The 14,840-nt window shown below is 41.3% G+C and overlaps 1 protein-coding gene across 1 annotated transcript; it reads right to left on the bottom strand.

The window, feature by feature from the left end:
- Positions 1-4,121: 4,121 nt before the first annotated feature.
- Positions 4,122-14,531, bottom strand: LOC109261417 (synaptonemal complex protein 3-like). Its single transcript, XM_019439970.2, has 9 exons — positions 14,458-14,531; positions 11,807-11,975; positions 11,236-11,305; positions 11,048-11,082; positions 9,273-9,390; positions 8,268-8,367; positions 6,672-6,770; positions 4,718-4,822; positions 4,122-4,584 (listed from the first exon to the last, which is right to left on the bottom strand). The coding sequence occupies exons 2-9, from the start codon at positions 11,934-11,936 to the stop codon at positions 4,531-4,533; spliced, it is 711 nt and encodes a 236-aa protein (XP_019295515.2). The 5' UTR covers positions 11,937-11,975; positions 14,458-14,531; the 3' UTR covers positions 4,122-4,530.
- Between the last annotated feature and the right edge of the window lie 309 nt (positions 14,532-14,840).

Raw genomic sequence — 14,840 nt, 5'->3', positions numbered from 1 at the left:
CCATTAAGCAAGTTATTGGCTTTTGGGCTAAGATTTGTATATTTCATTAGTTAAGGTAGTTTATCCAGCTATATTATTTGCGAGCAGTCCCTAAACACAACACTGGCAAAACGCAATTCTGAAAAACAAAAAAAGTGGCTGTTCTACAGGTGTAGGCTGTTCAATACCAACTTCCACTGATTAGAATACCTATATGAAAGAAAACAAGTTGGAGGACAGGTATAAAGGGCATATGCTAAGCAATGCCATCATATTCACATCATATTTACTAGAAGACCACTTGGCAATAAATCTAGCTGGAGTATTACAGTTAAAGTTCCTTTCCTTGGGACACTAAATAATAGAATTTAACGACAAGGGTATTCTAGTGTTTGTTAAGAGAATTTTTTTTTTTAATCTGGAGCTAGAGCTTCACTGGGCCCAAACACTTAAGATTTTACTTCTATTATTACATATTTGCTACTTAATAATTCTCCAATTTTCAAATACCTTTACCGTCATTTATTAGTATTGATTCTGCTTACAGATTAATAAACACACAGGCTCTGGAATCACATGGTTTGGTAGAATTGAAATCTGGCTACACATAACTGTTAAGTGACCTTCAGTAAGTCACTTACCCTCATTTTCCTCAGTTTCTTCAGCTGTAAAACGAAGCTACAGAACTTCCACCTGGGTTCCGAGACTTTCAAGCTTTAACGTTTCATCCTAGCCTTTTACCTCTTGTGACTCAGTTTCTGTAATTGTGAAATGTGTTGCCTATTTCATACAACTCCAACGAGGTTCAAATATAACGTACAGGAAGTACTCTAAAATGTAATATTTTGGGGGCACCTGGGTGGCTCAGTTGGTTGAGCATCTGACTTTGGCTCGGGTCATGATCTCATGGTTCGTGGGTTCGAGCCCCACATCGGGCTCGCTGCTGTCAGTGTAGAGGCCACTTCGGATCCTCTGTCTCTCTCTCTCTCTCTCTCTGCCCCTCCTGATCTCTCTCTCCCTCTCTTTCTCTCTCTCAAATTTTAAAAAAATTAAAATAATATTTTCAGCCAAAAATTTTAGGGTATCATTTGATTTTTGAGATAAGTAGGCAAACAGCTCCTGCTCCAGGAAAGACAAATAAGAATTTATATATATATATATATATATATATATATATATATATATATATATATCTCAAACGATGCAGCAACCATCCTTCTAATGGTTACTGCATCGTTTCCTCCATGACATGTTTGGTGCTTCCTGCCTGAAAATTTCAAGACACTTTCATTTTAATGTCTTCAAGACATCATATCATCAAACATCTGATCAGGTTCACAAACTGAGTGATTAGAAGCTGTAGGAGAAGAGAAGACATCCCCACTGTAATTGTCAACATTTAAGTTCACAGGTAGCAATCTGTACATTAATCAGAAACACTCCCCCGCACCAAAACAAAACACATTTCAATCTTGAAGATAGGAAAGTGAACCACTGTAGTCAAAAGAGTAATCTCTCTGTCTCTGAAAAATCCCATTTTGAAGGATTAGAAAAAAAATCCTGGACATGAATAATTTTAGCCATGCTTACTCTGATTGCTACAAAGGGTGATGCATACTTTGATTGCTATAGATTAAAATGTTAAATCATGATACTGCATAAGTGCATGCTTGTAATACTGTAATTGTTGAGCCAAACAGTATTAGAGGAAGTGACTTCTTGATATCAGCTACTTTTCAAAGAAGGTCTCTAGTTACTATGGAAGAAAAGGGAATATGTGCATTCGTCTACCAACTAGAATTCTACTGGGTATTTACCCAAAGAAAAAGAAAATGCTAATTTGAAAACATATATGCACCCCTACGTTTATTGCAGCATTATTTACAATGGCCAAGATACGGAAGCAACCCGTGTCCATCGGTAAATGAATGAATGAATAAAGAAGATGTGGTATATATAGGCAATGGAATATTATGCAACTGTAAAAAAAGAATGAGATCTTGCCACTTGCAATAACGTGAATGGGCCTAGAGGGTATTAAGCTAAGTGAAATAAGTCCGATTGAGAAAGACAAATTCCCTAGGATTTAACTTACATCTGGAATCTAAAATACAAAACAAATGAATAAATGAACAAACAAAAAGCAGAATCAGACCTATAAATACAGAGAATAAACTGACATTTTGGGGGGGTGATGGGTGGACAAAATGGGTGAGGGAGAGTGGGAGATATGGCTTCCATTTACGGAATGAATAAGTGAAGGGGATAAAAGATACAGCATAGGGAATACAGTCAATGATACTACAATAGCATTGTATGGTGACACGTGGTAGCTACACTTGTGGTGAGCATAGCATAACATATAGAGATGTTGAATCACTATATTCTACACCCCAAACTAATGTAACATTGAGTGTCAACTATCCTCAAATAAAAAAAATAAAACTTTTTTTTTTTTAATAAAAACGCTGGCTGCAATTTCCTGAAATTTGTATTTAGTAAAAGAAACCTGTCCTACCGTTTTTGGGGAGAAAAAAATGAATTTTTACATTTGCTTTAGGGTGACTTTCCTGATATTCTGAGTTAAAATTTCACTGCCACAAAAAAGTGGACATTAAATGTTCCCTTTTATGAAAAATAAAACAATGGCTAAAGCACAGGTGACATGTAAGAAAACTGTTCACCAAGAGAAAGAAAAAAGTAACACAAGAGTGAACCTAAATGTAACCCACGGACTATGGGTAATATCGATGTGTCAATGATTAAGTTTGTCGCTGTGGGTGTGTGGGGGCAGGGAGTATATGAGAAATCTCTGTACCTTCTGCCCCATTTTGCTGTGAACCTAAAACTGTTTAGAACATATATATAATTGTAATATGCACACAGATGATATATAATGGCAAATTATGTATAAATACATAAATAGTTATAACGGCAAAATATTTCTTCCCCTTAGAATATCAGCCAAAGTTGCTTCAAGTACGTATTTACTCATTTGAGGTTGCCAGGGGATGGAAATAAATGTCAACTGTTTGATCACTAAGTACATTATGTACTGATTATCGTCTGTGCACTCTCACATAAAATTAGATGGCTTAGTATGAATATTAGAACTTTCACGGGGACCTTTGGAGTACTTACTTGTGCCTCTGTAGTTACTGGAAAACTTCCCAAATAAGGACCTTCTTAGAAGTTTGGAACAGAACTTCAGACGCATATACCAACACATGCTTTGGCTTAACAGGAAAGTTCTTTACAAACATGTGAAGCTGAGCAATTAAATTCTCCCCATAATGTCAAATACTGGATAATGGTGGAGGACTCATTCATTCCTGTATACGTTGTTGCAGTTAGAAAAAGAGATTCCATATGGGCTTATTTTTTTAAAACTTGGAAAGCCTTAAAACAAACAGAAGGGTGGTATACAGGGGTCAGGATTAACGTTAAAAAAATGCAGAAAGACAGGAGAAAATAAATCCTCTCCTCTGAATGGAAATGCTTTATTTTGAATGATTCATGAGAGCAACTTCAGGAACTCAGAAAAAAACACATTTAACTGACTTATTCCAAATATATTCTGAAACAATGTCATGTTTATTAAATAACGTGCCCAAACGAAGATGGTGTTATGTTATTAAATGTAAAAAGAAAATGCCCATTACAAAAAGAAAGGTATAAGAATTATTCAAGTTATTAGTTCTCAAATATAAAATCAACGTTCCACATACTCAATGAACATTAAACTTGAAAACAAGGCACTATAGGTAATTTATCTTTAAAGAGAGATGTGAAATACTTAAACCATAAGTCATTAGGTATATGTACATATTAATGAAATACTTTCAATCAATGCTAAGGGCAAGTGTCATTTAATAGTGAACCAACACCAATTAAATGACATTTTGGTGTCTTTGTGGAAATGACATTTTCACAAACCCATGTCTCAGCACTGATACTTATGTATCTAGTTCTGTACTCCCAATGATTTTAGGCAGTTTAATTTATTCCAAAAAAAACCCACAATCTTATGTTTGCTTTTAATAATTTTTATAAGGCAGTAGAGTATATTTTCTGAAATCATATTTATTAGAATTGGCTCTGTAAACTAATGAGTAAAATACAAGCGGGCACACGGGTAAGATAGATTTTATACCCTTTAATTTTATTTTTCCTTTAGGAAAAGCAAAGTAACCTTCTTTCTGTATGTGTGCTCTGAACCTTTTGGGACTGATACAGATCCACGGAGGCCAAGCCTCAAATTAAATCATCCTGTTGCTAAAAGTTAATTGACAGTGTTAAGTACACAAAGTCATCATTACTAACAAAGGGCTGAAAGCTTAATACATATAATTGTGGAATTGCTGCTACCCACATAACTGTTTAGGGCTTGGGGTTTTAGCAGGAAAAGATTCTTGCACTAAACAAGCAAGCTATGGTAAACAAGATGTACTGATTTCAACTACAATTTTTAAACTACCGCAATGTGGTTCAGTGTAGCTAATGTTATGCTTCTATCATAGCACTTAGGTTCAAGTTCTTTCTTCAAAGTCATCAGAATAACAGGGATTGAAGAGACTTTTGAACAATTGCCAGCTCTTGCTGTTGCTGTTTCAAGGAAGGAAATATTAAACATTTACATGCTATTTAGGTCATTGTTATATACACTTCAGCAAACAAAATACCCCAATGCTCACATCCCTTGTTAGTTCTTAATATTAAATATGCACTAAATACTTACAACTTCCATCATAATTTTGTTTTGCAATTTGGTCATTTCTTCTCTAACTTCACTTTGTTCATCAGTAAGAAGATGTTCATGGTCCTTCTCTAAGTCCTGCATACTCTAAAACAAAAAGCCTAGTTTAGTTATAAACCACCACTTTTCATCTCACGCACTAAACATGTAAAAGCAAATTTCAAAACTAACATCTCTTAATATGCAAAGGATGCCCGTTATTTATTCCAAGTAAGATATTATACCTAATACATGGAGACCAAAATACCCACCTAAGAAATTTTTTAAATGTTGTGTTTGAGTCAAATATTATTAGTATAGAGGCACAACAGTAGTAGGCTCAAAACAATGGGTTACTAAACAGTTAAGGTCAAGGTGGAGGGAAAAAAAGAAAAAGACTGACAGTCCCACTGAATGAGATGCCATCATTTTAAAACTCTCTGATAAGCTTTCTAGACACCATGTAACGGTGCATTTATAATGACTCATAATCAATGTAGCATGATTACACTGGAGGGAATAAAATGATCTGTGACACGACCTCTTTAAGTTATGAAAAACAAACATGTTCTAAATCTTTACTATTCACCCAACAAATAGTGATCTACTACAGCCTACATAAAAAGTGCTGTGGGGGAATTTAAAAATGAATACACGATCTCTTCCTTCCTTATTCCAGTGAGAACAAAAAAACATGTAAATAAAAACAACACAAAAACTTTATAACAATTAAGGTAACACAACTTGCCGTGACTATGTAGTGGAAAATAAGATTGATTCTGATTTAGTTGGCAAAAGAATAAGATTTCAGTAGGTAAACGGAAGAGGCAATTGAAAGTATTCTAGAAACAAGGAAGTAATGGTGCGTTAGTTCAGAGAAAGCAACCAATCTGGAGGGGTGGGAGGAAAGAATGAACGTTAAGTATAAAACTACAAAGGGAGCCTTGTTATGGGGGAAGCGGGGCACAGACTTTGAATACCTGAGGGCCTAAAATGGGAAGCTAACGACAGGTTCTCAGGAGGGAAGGTCTATGCTTTGGAAGATCATATTGCAGAATGGTGAGGGATGGACTGGAAAAGAGAACTCAGATGAGGGTTTAGTAGCATAAGCAAGGAATGATGAAATCCTGAACTAGGGAGCAGCAGTTGGAATTCGAAGAAAGATACTAAGGTACCGTTGCAGAAGTAAAGGACACCTCCCCTCCGCCCAACACACACCAAGAAAAAAGAAGAGGAATGTGCAGGATTCTACTGCCTCCTAAATAAGTATATATCTGCATGAAGAAGAGGACTGTGTCACTGAGGACAGTTGGTCAATGTGCAAATATCACAGCAGATCATTCTCAATTCACAAACGTTTGGTCCTCCTGTGGCTTTTTCATCCTGTTATATTGTATTTAGACCTTCTCTTATGATTTTAAGTTTGCATATAAAGTCATTATTAATCATTAATATTCCAAAAGCAACTATGCCACAAAACACGTAACACATTTGGAAATAAAAGCAGTATTCATCAATTACCACTGCCTACTCATATTTAACAGAAACCTTCAATACAAGTAAAAGGCATGTAGAAGTGACTTATAGACTTCTTAGTTTCCACTATATATTTATTGCTGATCTCCTCCGAACTGATTGTTGCACAAAAAATTATGATTAAAGTGTTGATAAAGTACCACTTTTCTACACGATACATGTATTTCTAGGTAAAATCCCCAGCTTACAGTTCCCTGTTTTAAATGACTCCCACAAAAGTATTAATTAATCCCCAAAATCAAAACACATTTACCAATTATGTTAAATACAGAGCAACGAACTCCAAATGGAAAATGGTTAACGGTTCAGATGTACAACCTAACTGGGTTTTTCCCCCCACATAGATTCAGAAAGAAACAAACTATCTCCTACTTTTGTACACATGTTATGTTTTATAAGAATGTATTATGTTGCCAAATACCTCTAAGAATTGCACGTATAAATTTTTAATTTTTTGCAGTCTCTGTTTCTGAACAACTCTAGCTTGTTGAAGAACCTTTCGTTGCTCTTGAAACATACTCTACAAATATAAAAGAAAAGGATGATAAAATGTGGGTGACATTTAATATTTAGAGAAACATAATCATACATCATGTTTAAAAGGAATATTCTTTAAATCAATACTTGTTAACATTTCCTGTTGTAACAACCTTTATGACCGAGTTTAGATAACTGTGTTCACCACTAATACACAAAAACAATACGATGATCCTACCTAGTAGTCATTAAGTAGGAAATTTTTTTTCTTGCCAATATGGAAAACAGGTTTTAACTCTTGATTTCAAAACCCACAAATGACCCTTCCAAGAATGTGTTTACTACAAGTAGTCAAAAATCTATACACTGATCCTTCCTAACAGTAGTTACAGAGGGAATATTCTTTTCTTAACAACGTTCAAAACATGTATTAATTCTTGGTCATTTCAGTATGCACACAGATGATCCCAGCCTTTCTGCTCCTTGACCTGATCTCCAACAACAATTTTGTCCTCTTCCCTACTTCAGTCGCTCACTTACATAGTCACACCCTGGATTCTGTCATTCCCAATAACTGCAACATCTACATTATATTAATAAGAGCAAAAACTTATATAGGAGCTGTGTGTCAGGTACTATTCTGAACCATTTTAAATAAACATTATATATGATCTCACTTAATCCTCAAAACAACTCTATGAGGCAGGTGCTTTTATTATGTCTCCTTCCATAATAGGTGAGGAACCTGGGTGAGGCACAGGGATAAACAATTTGTGGCTGATTTCACAGCTAGTACCGGTCAACCAGGATTGGATCCCAAAAACTGGCTCCAGAGTCCAGGCTCTGGACCACTATACTATACTGGTTCTCCATTTTTCCCCCCAATATTCAACCTCTACCTCCCTGTTTGTAGTTCTCTCCCTTTCTTACTATAGTCCAACACTCTTTCAGGATTAACATCCCATGGATCCTATGACTTTTCATTGCCCCTGATCCCCACCCTCATATTCTTCCTTTTCCTCCTTCCTGGCCTAAATGCCATGGTCAATCATTATACCTATGCCCTCGCACATGTACCTTACCCCCTTTTCACTCCGCCAATTTGCGTGGCTAAACCCCAACCCTGGAAAATCCAACTCTCCAGCTGCTCTGCCACAACCATGCAATGTGGTCTCACTTTAAATTCATGGTCACTATGACACCAACCTAAGTTAGACCATAATGCTGCTTGGCAATGGCATTTCCCTAGTCCATTCACTGGCCTGCTCTCAGGAAACAGTTCCAGGACTTCTTCTCTGCTCCCGAGAGGCAACACCTCCTCTACCACTCTAACTCTTAACTGGTGGCCTTCCTGTATCCCTAAATAGACAGAAGCAATTCAGAGAGGACATTCAGTCTCCCACCGCTACATCTTCTACCCACCTTTACCCATCTGGGCTCATGGTCCCTACATTCTCTCCTGTGTTTTTGCATGACCTATCGCTACTTGAGACTTTGATACAGTAAATAAATCAATTTTAAAGCCAAAGCTGATACCAACGGCTAGTTTCTCTTGTTGTTTCTGGGCTTTCTGCATGTCTACATTCCACTCCCGAAACAAAGTCAGAAACTGCTGAGAATATTTGAGATGAAGATTCCGCCTGTAAAACATAATAATGAGCACTGTCATAATTCATAAAGACATGAAAGAATTAACCGTATTCAAAACAAAATTGATTTGACACAATTTACACTACAAAAGGAGAAGGCAGTAATAGCATAACAGCAGCTGAAATAGCAGTCTCATGGGAAGCAGAAAGGTGACATGAACAATTTACTCTTATTCCAAAAGTATTGTTCCTAACTGACCAACATAAAAGCTATCTCACATGCCTTACCTCTTAAAAGCTAATGAGGATTTACTGTACTATCAGTTTTCCAGAAAAATTCATTTTATCTAAAAGCAGTTTACTTTTCATTTCTTCTTACTGAATAGCATATATGTTCTGATACGATAAGTAGATTCATTCAATGAGGATATTATATCCATTTATCATAGAAGATTTCCAAACAGGAATATTTCACTTAAATATATCCCCCGAACAATGTTTTTTTTTTTTTTTTTTAAAGAACGGTGAACACAATTTACCTAAAATATGCAAATTATTTACAATATAAGATTAACCTTTTCTACATAACTGAATACAGTTAACCATCACAAGAATAATGGTTTAAGACATTTACCTGAAGTTCAGCTAGTGTAGGCCTAGAATGAATATAAATTAATGTTATAGGAAGAAAACTCAATTGTTATTTGAAAGGGAAGAAAGGTCATTTTTATTGGCTTCTAGGAAATACATCTCAGAATCTGTTAAGGAGTGAGGTTACAGAACTAAGGAATTTATCTGCTTAGAAAAAAAAACAAGCAAAATGTGTTTTTCGCTGGAAAATTCAATATAATAGAATTTGTCTTAGGTTATTTGCGCCAATGAATACGAAGAAATGATACAAATGTCATCGTGACTCAAAAACAAAAACAAAAACAAAAACACTCCAACAACTTCACCTTTGTTCTTGTTGTAGTTTCCAAACATGCTCAATTGTTTCGTTAGTGGTTTTGATAGAAGCTTTTGTACCCATTTCGAACATTTTTCTCTTTGTGAGAAGAGCCTGTTTAATGTCAACTGTATGGAAAATAGATATTCACTGAAATTTAAATGTTGAAAGTTATTTCGTTTTCATATATTCAGATCAGTACAGGTAAATGTTGCCTTGGCAATGTGCAAAGTACATTTACAATTTATAATACAGACATCATAAATGTCCAATCACTATGTTGTATACCTGGAACTAACATAATGTCGTATGTCAATTACACTTCAAAAAACAAAGTAAGTAAAATAAAATTTATAATTCAGGCATCATTTCAAAAAGCAAGATTTGCTCACTATTTTCTGTAAAATCTTTCCAGTGCTAGTATCCCAATTCTAATTTTTCTAACTGCAGGTCACCTTTTAGTTTAGAGATAATGAAAAGGGCTTAATAATCAATATATTTTTCATTATCAAAATGTGTATAAAGAATCTCAAAGACAGACTTTAATTTCCTTCTGAAAATTTGCTAACACGCACATTTTTCTAAACTTATAAAATATCCTCCAACTCAAGGGACACGTTTACATGGGTAAATGTCCTCCAACTCAAGGGATACATTTGGATGGGTTACCATTAGAATGCATTATATAAAAAGCACGAAAGTATTTTCCTAAAAATGACCCTCAAAAAGGATAAAAATAATTATATCGCACATTAAAAAATTATTTTTCAAGCAATCTAGTGAGTGATGCTTTTAACTGCATTTTACTAACAGAGACAAAGGCCGTGGGTGTAAAATTCTAGTTTAAATAAATGAATTCAAAAACATTTAAAAAAATATTTTCATGGAGCTTTTTATATAACACTTTCATCCATAAGTGCTGCATTTCACAGAATCTGAATACTTCAAATAACGCTTTGCAGAGCATATGATTTGACTTTATGGATCTACAGTCCGTAGTTATTTTTCAGTAGTCATGAAGGATCTGCACTACAATAAAAATATTTTATACACCCAGAATCCATCTATAATAAGAAGTTTATTAGACACCTCACAAAGCAAGCACTTTGTCACCACCAAATAGAGCAAAGCCTTCAAAAGATACTTGCCTGTAAGGATGATCTCTATGGAGAGCCACATATTGACTCAGACTCTGCTAAGTGTACTGTCCTATAGTGCAGATGGTGTAAGTGACATCTGACAGAACAACATAAAATTTAGGAGTTTGGATATGATTAGACACTTCTCACTAGCTAGCAGAGTTCTTTACTTTGCAGCTACACAGTTTGTTAATGAAAAATAAAAATAAAGAGTTATATTAGAGGATTCGATTTGTGCTGCTACTCCAAAGGGAAGCACACTGGAAAGTTATGAAAGGTAGCAAAATTAAGAAAATTTAAAATTGGCAATACACGTTGATACATCACCTAAGCTGTGCACACAAAAGGCAGTATAAACTTTTCTCACACACTCTTACACAGTACATTAAGTGTACACGTGCATAAAATAATGGCATCATTCTTACCTCACGACTGTTAGTACCGTTTTCAGTTTTCCACATCAACAATTCAAAAGGTCAGTAAAGAAACTTACAAAGTTGAATCACACTATAAATACTGGTATAAAGTGCTCTATACTAGAACAAGGCATTAAAACCAGTCTTGGAATCCACTCACTAACATTCCCATTTATAAAAGTTGTATGGATTAAACAATTGTTTTGACTGCAAATATCACTTAAACATACCTCCAAGCCTTTCCAGCATCTTCTGTACTTCATTCCTGTGAAGAAGTTACATGGAACATTATTGAGTAAGGATAAGCAAAGATCATATTTGCTTTGGAGGAAATGTGTCATTCTAGGATTTTATGGAGAATAATTGTATGAGCCATGTTGCCTAGAGCTGGCAGGTGATAACACTATGAAGACATTACCCCACATCTGTCTCAAATGTTCCTGCAGAAGGACTGCTCTCCCCGGGCTTATCCGGTATTGGATTGTTTCCTGCATTGAAATAAAAGTGGAAAGCATTTTAAAAGGAAGTATGGTATTCTGATCAGTTTTCAGGGGGCGGTAGCCTCGCCGTGTGGAGTGTTTTAGGCCTCTTGCAAGCAAAAGTCTTTACGGCAGACATATGAAAGGAAGGAAGCACGTATGCACAGGGTCAGATGAAACTGGATGGGGGATGAGGACCATGCTCTGGAGACAGTGTTGCAAACCTTTCAGGGTTAAGGTCAGACTACACCACCCGGCACGTGTGAGACATTCCGGAAAGAGCAACTGCGAGCGAGCAGAAGTGCTGCTATCTAAGCTTCTGTAATCCTGGTCTGGGATGGGAGGATCGAGTGGGCAACGTCCGGTACATGAAACCGCTTTACCCACACACACACACGCACACACACACGTGTTTTACTGCTTACAATGCCAAGGACTCAGAAGCAGCGACCTGCCCCGCGGGTGGTATCTACAGGCGCTGCATCTGCAAAGGTGTCAGATAGAGTGTACCTTCAGGAACAGCCTCTGTCCCACTCAGGTCTCTTCTCTCTTGTCCCCGAAAGTCATTGGCTGCCATACGCGGAGCCTCCACCGGGGCCTTCGCAGCTCTCCTCAGGCGCTTCCTCCGAGGTGGCGCCATCCCAAGGTGTCTTCTCAGGTACAGACAGCTCTCCTGCACCTTGTGAGTGCAAACACGCGTGAAAGAAATGGGGACATGGTCAATGAGCGATGCCAGGCAAGGGTCCTCTGCGCAGATCAGAGCATGCGCGTCCTCGTTGTCTCTCGTTGGGCTAGGAGGGGACAAAGACGATGGTGACAGCAGACCCCTGCCCCCCGTGGCTGTGACCCCCTCTCCCTGGCTGCGACCTGCCCCAGGACACCTGAGTGTCAGGACCCTCTGCCAGATTCTTGCCCCTATGTTGGCACAGCGGCTGTCCCCTGCTCTCGGTCCCCAAGGGACAACGTGCTGGTCTGGAGGCCCAAACTTGGCCGTGGCCAAAAGAAGTGTCCCCTCCAAATGGATGGGGAAGAAACCGTTCTGCACCTGTCCAGGGACAGTCAGGTCAGGGGTCTCCTCGACATGCCATCTGGACCCCAGGACAACCAAGCAGTCCTGCAGGGCAAGCGGCTGGGCAGGAGGGACAGACGCAGATGCCGCCTCCTCACCAGGTGTGGCCCTGTCCTGAAGAGGGGAACGTCGGGCTCGCTTCCCATCCTGCGGACCCTGCCAGCCCTGCCCTCGAGAGCCTCATCCTGTCCTGTCCTTGTCCTGTCCTGTCGTGTCCTCTCGGAGCCCCGGAGGAATCCGTGGGGACATCACTTCAGAGGTCAGCTCAGCTGCCGCCACCCCCTACTGTCCTTGCGGGCCTTGACCTCATCCTATCCTAACCTGTTCTCATCCTGTATTGTCCTGTCGGATTCCTGTAGGACTCCGTGGGGACATCACCATAGAGGTCAGTACAGCCGCTGCCACCATGCACTGCCCTCGGGGGCCTTGTCTTGTCCTGTCCTGTCCTATTGGAGACCCAAAGGACTCCATGGGAACATCACCGCAGAGGTCAGCCCAGCTGCCGCCTCTACTCACTGCTCTCGCGGGCCATGTCCTGTCCTGTCCTGTCCAGTGGGAGTCCCGGTGGGATATCTGTGGGGATATCATGCAGAGGTCCATAGAGCTGCCACCTCTATACACTGCTCTCAGGGACCTTGACCTGTCCTGTTCTGTCCTATCGGAGCCCTGGAGGACTCCGTGGGGACATCACCTCAGAGGTCGGCCCAGCCACCGCCACCCCACTGCCCTCGGGTTCTCAACCTGTCCTGTCCTGTTCTCTTGGAGCCCCAGAGGACTCCATGGGGACACCCCTCAGAATTCGGCCCAGGCACCACCATGCCACATGCCTTCGGGGTCTCGTCCTGCCCTGCCCTGTTCTCTTGGGGCCCCGGAGGACTCCGTGGACATCACCTCAGAGGTCAGCCCAGCCACCATCACCCACTGCCCTCGGGGTCTCAACCTGTCCTGTCCTGTTCTCTGGGAACCCCGGAGGACTCCGTGGGGACATCACTTCAGAGGTCAGCCCAGCCACCGCCACCCCACTGCCCTCAGGGTCTCGTCCTGCCCTGTGCTGTTCTCTTGGAGCCCCGAGGATTCCATGGGGACACCAACTCAGAGGTCAGCCCAGGCACCACCACCGTGAGACACTGCCCTCGGGGGCCTCATCCTCCCCCTATCCTGTCATGTCCTGTCAGAGACCAGAGGACTCCCTGGAGACATCACCTCAGAGGTCAGCCCAGCCACTGCCACCCCACCCTGCCCTCGGGGGCCCCGTCCTCTTCCTGTCCTGTCATGTCCTGTCAGAGACCGGAGGACTCCATGGGGAAACCAACTCAGAGGTCAGCCCAGACACAGCCATCCCACAGTGCCGTCTGGGGCCTTGTACTCATCTTGTCCTGTCCTGTCTTGTTGGAATGCCAGAGGACTCCGTGGGGACATCACCTGAGAGGTCAGCTCAGCCCCTGCCACCCCACACTGACCTCGGGGACCTCGTTCTCATGTCTTCCTCTCCTGTCCTATCATGTCCTGTGGAGCCCCAGAGGACTCCGTGGGGACACCACCTCAGAGGTCAGCCCAGCTGCCACCACCCCACTGTCCTTAGGGTCTCATCCTACCCTGTCCTCTCCTGTCCTGTCCTCTCCTGTCCTGTCAGAGCCACAGAGGAGTCCACGGAGACATCACCTCAGAGGTCAGTCCAGCCGCCACCATCCCACATTGCCCTCGGGGGCCTCGACCTGTCCTGTCCTGTCGTGGCCTGTCACAGCCCAGAGGTCTCCGTAGGGACATCACCCCAGAGGTCAGCCCAGCTGATGCCACCCCGCAGGACCCTTGGGGGCCTCGTCCTGTCTTCTACTGTCCTGTCCTGTCCTGTCCTGTCACAGCTCCAGTGGACGCCATGGGAACATCACCACAGAGGTCAGCCAAGCCGCTGCCGCCCCACACCCTGGTCCCCTCATGGCTGAGAAGACACCCCCCCGCCACCTCCCATGGCAAGACAGGGCTACCGGGTCCACCTCCCCACCCGCCTGGCCTCCCTGAGGGTCTTCCCTATGCCCCACCCTCATCCTCTGTCTCTCTGTCCCTCCCTCCACCCCTCCACAGGCACAGCAACCTCCACACGGAGTCCTCTGCGAAGCTCCTCTGAGGGCCTCGCGATGGCGACGAGCTAGCCAGCCGGGCCTGGGCAGGAGCGTCGCTGATTGGTTGGCTAGGTGCACGTGACGGGGGCGGGACTTTCGCCGAGACACGCCCCCTGAAGGGACTGCCCAGGACCTTGGCGTTGGCGCCAAGGGTGGAGGCCAGGGCTCGGGGTTTCCCGTTCTACCGCCGAGGACGTTTCGCAGGCCATCTTCCTGGGAAATCACAAAAGGACACCGGAGTGGGCGACAGGTGCACAAGCCTCCACCTTCCCAATGTGGGGGAATTAAGACATTATGCTCAGTGAAATATGCTAGTCACAGAAGGACAAATGGTGTACGTATGAGGTACCCAAAT

Source organism: Panthera pardus, unplaced genomic scaffold, assembly GCF_024362965.1.
Source record: "Panthera pardus isolate Hobbes unplaced genomic scaffold, ASM2436296v1 HiC_scaffold_348, whole genome shotgun sequence".
NCBI lineage: Eukaryota > Metazoa > Chordata > Mammalia > Carnivora > Felidae > Panthera > Panthera pardus.
This window is presented reverse-complemented; position numbering and strand designations above follow the sequence as displayed.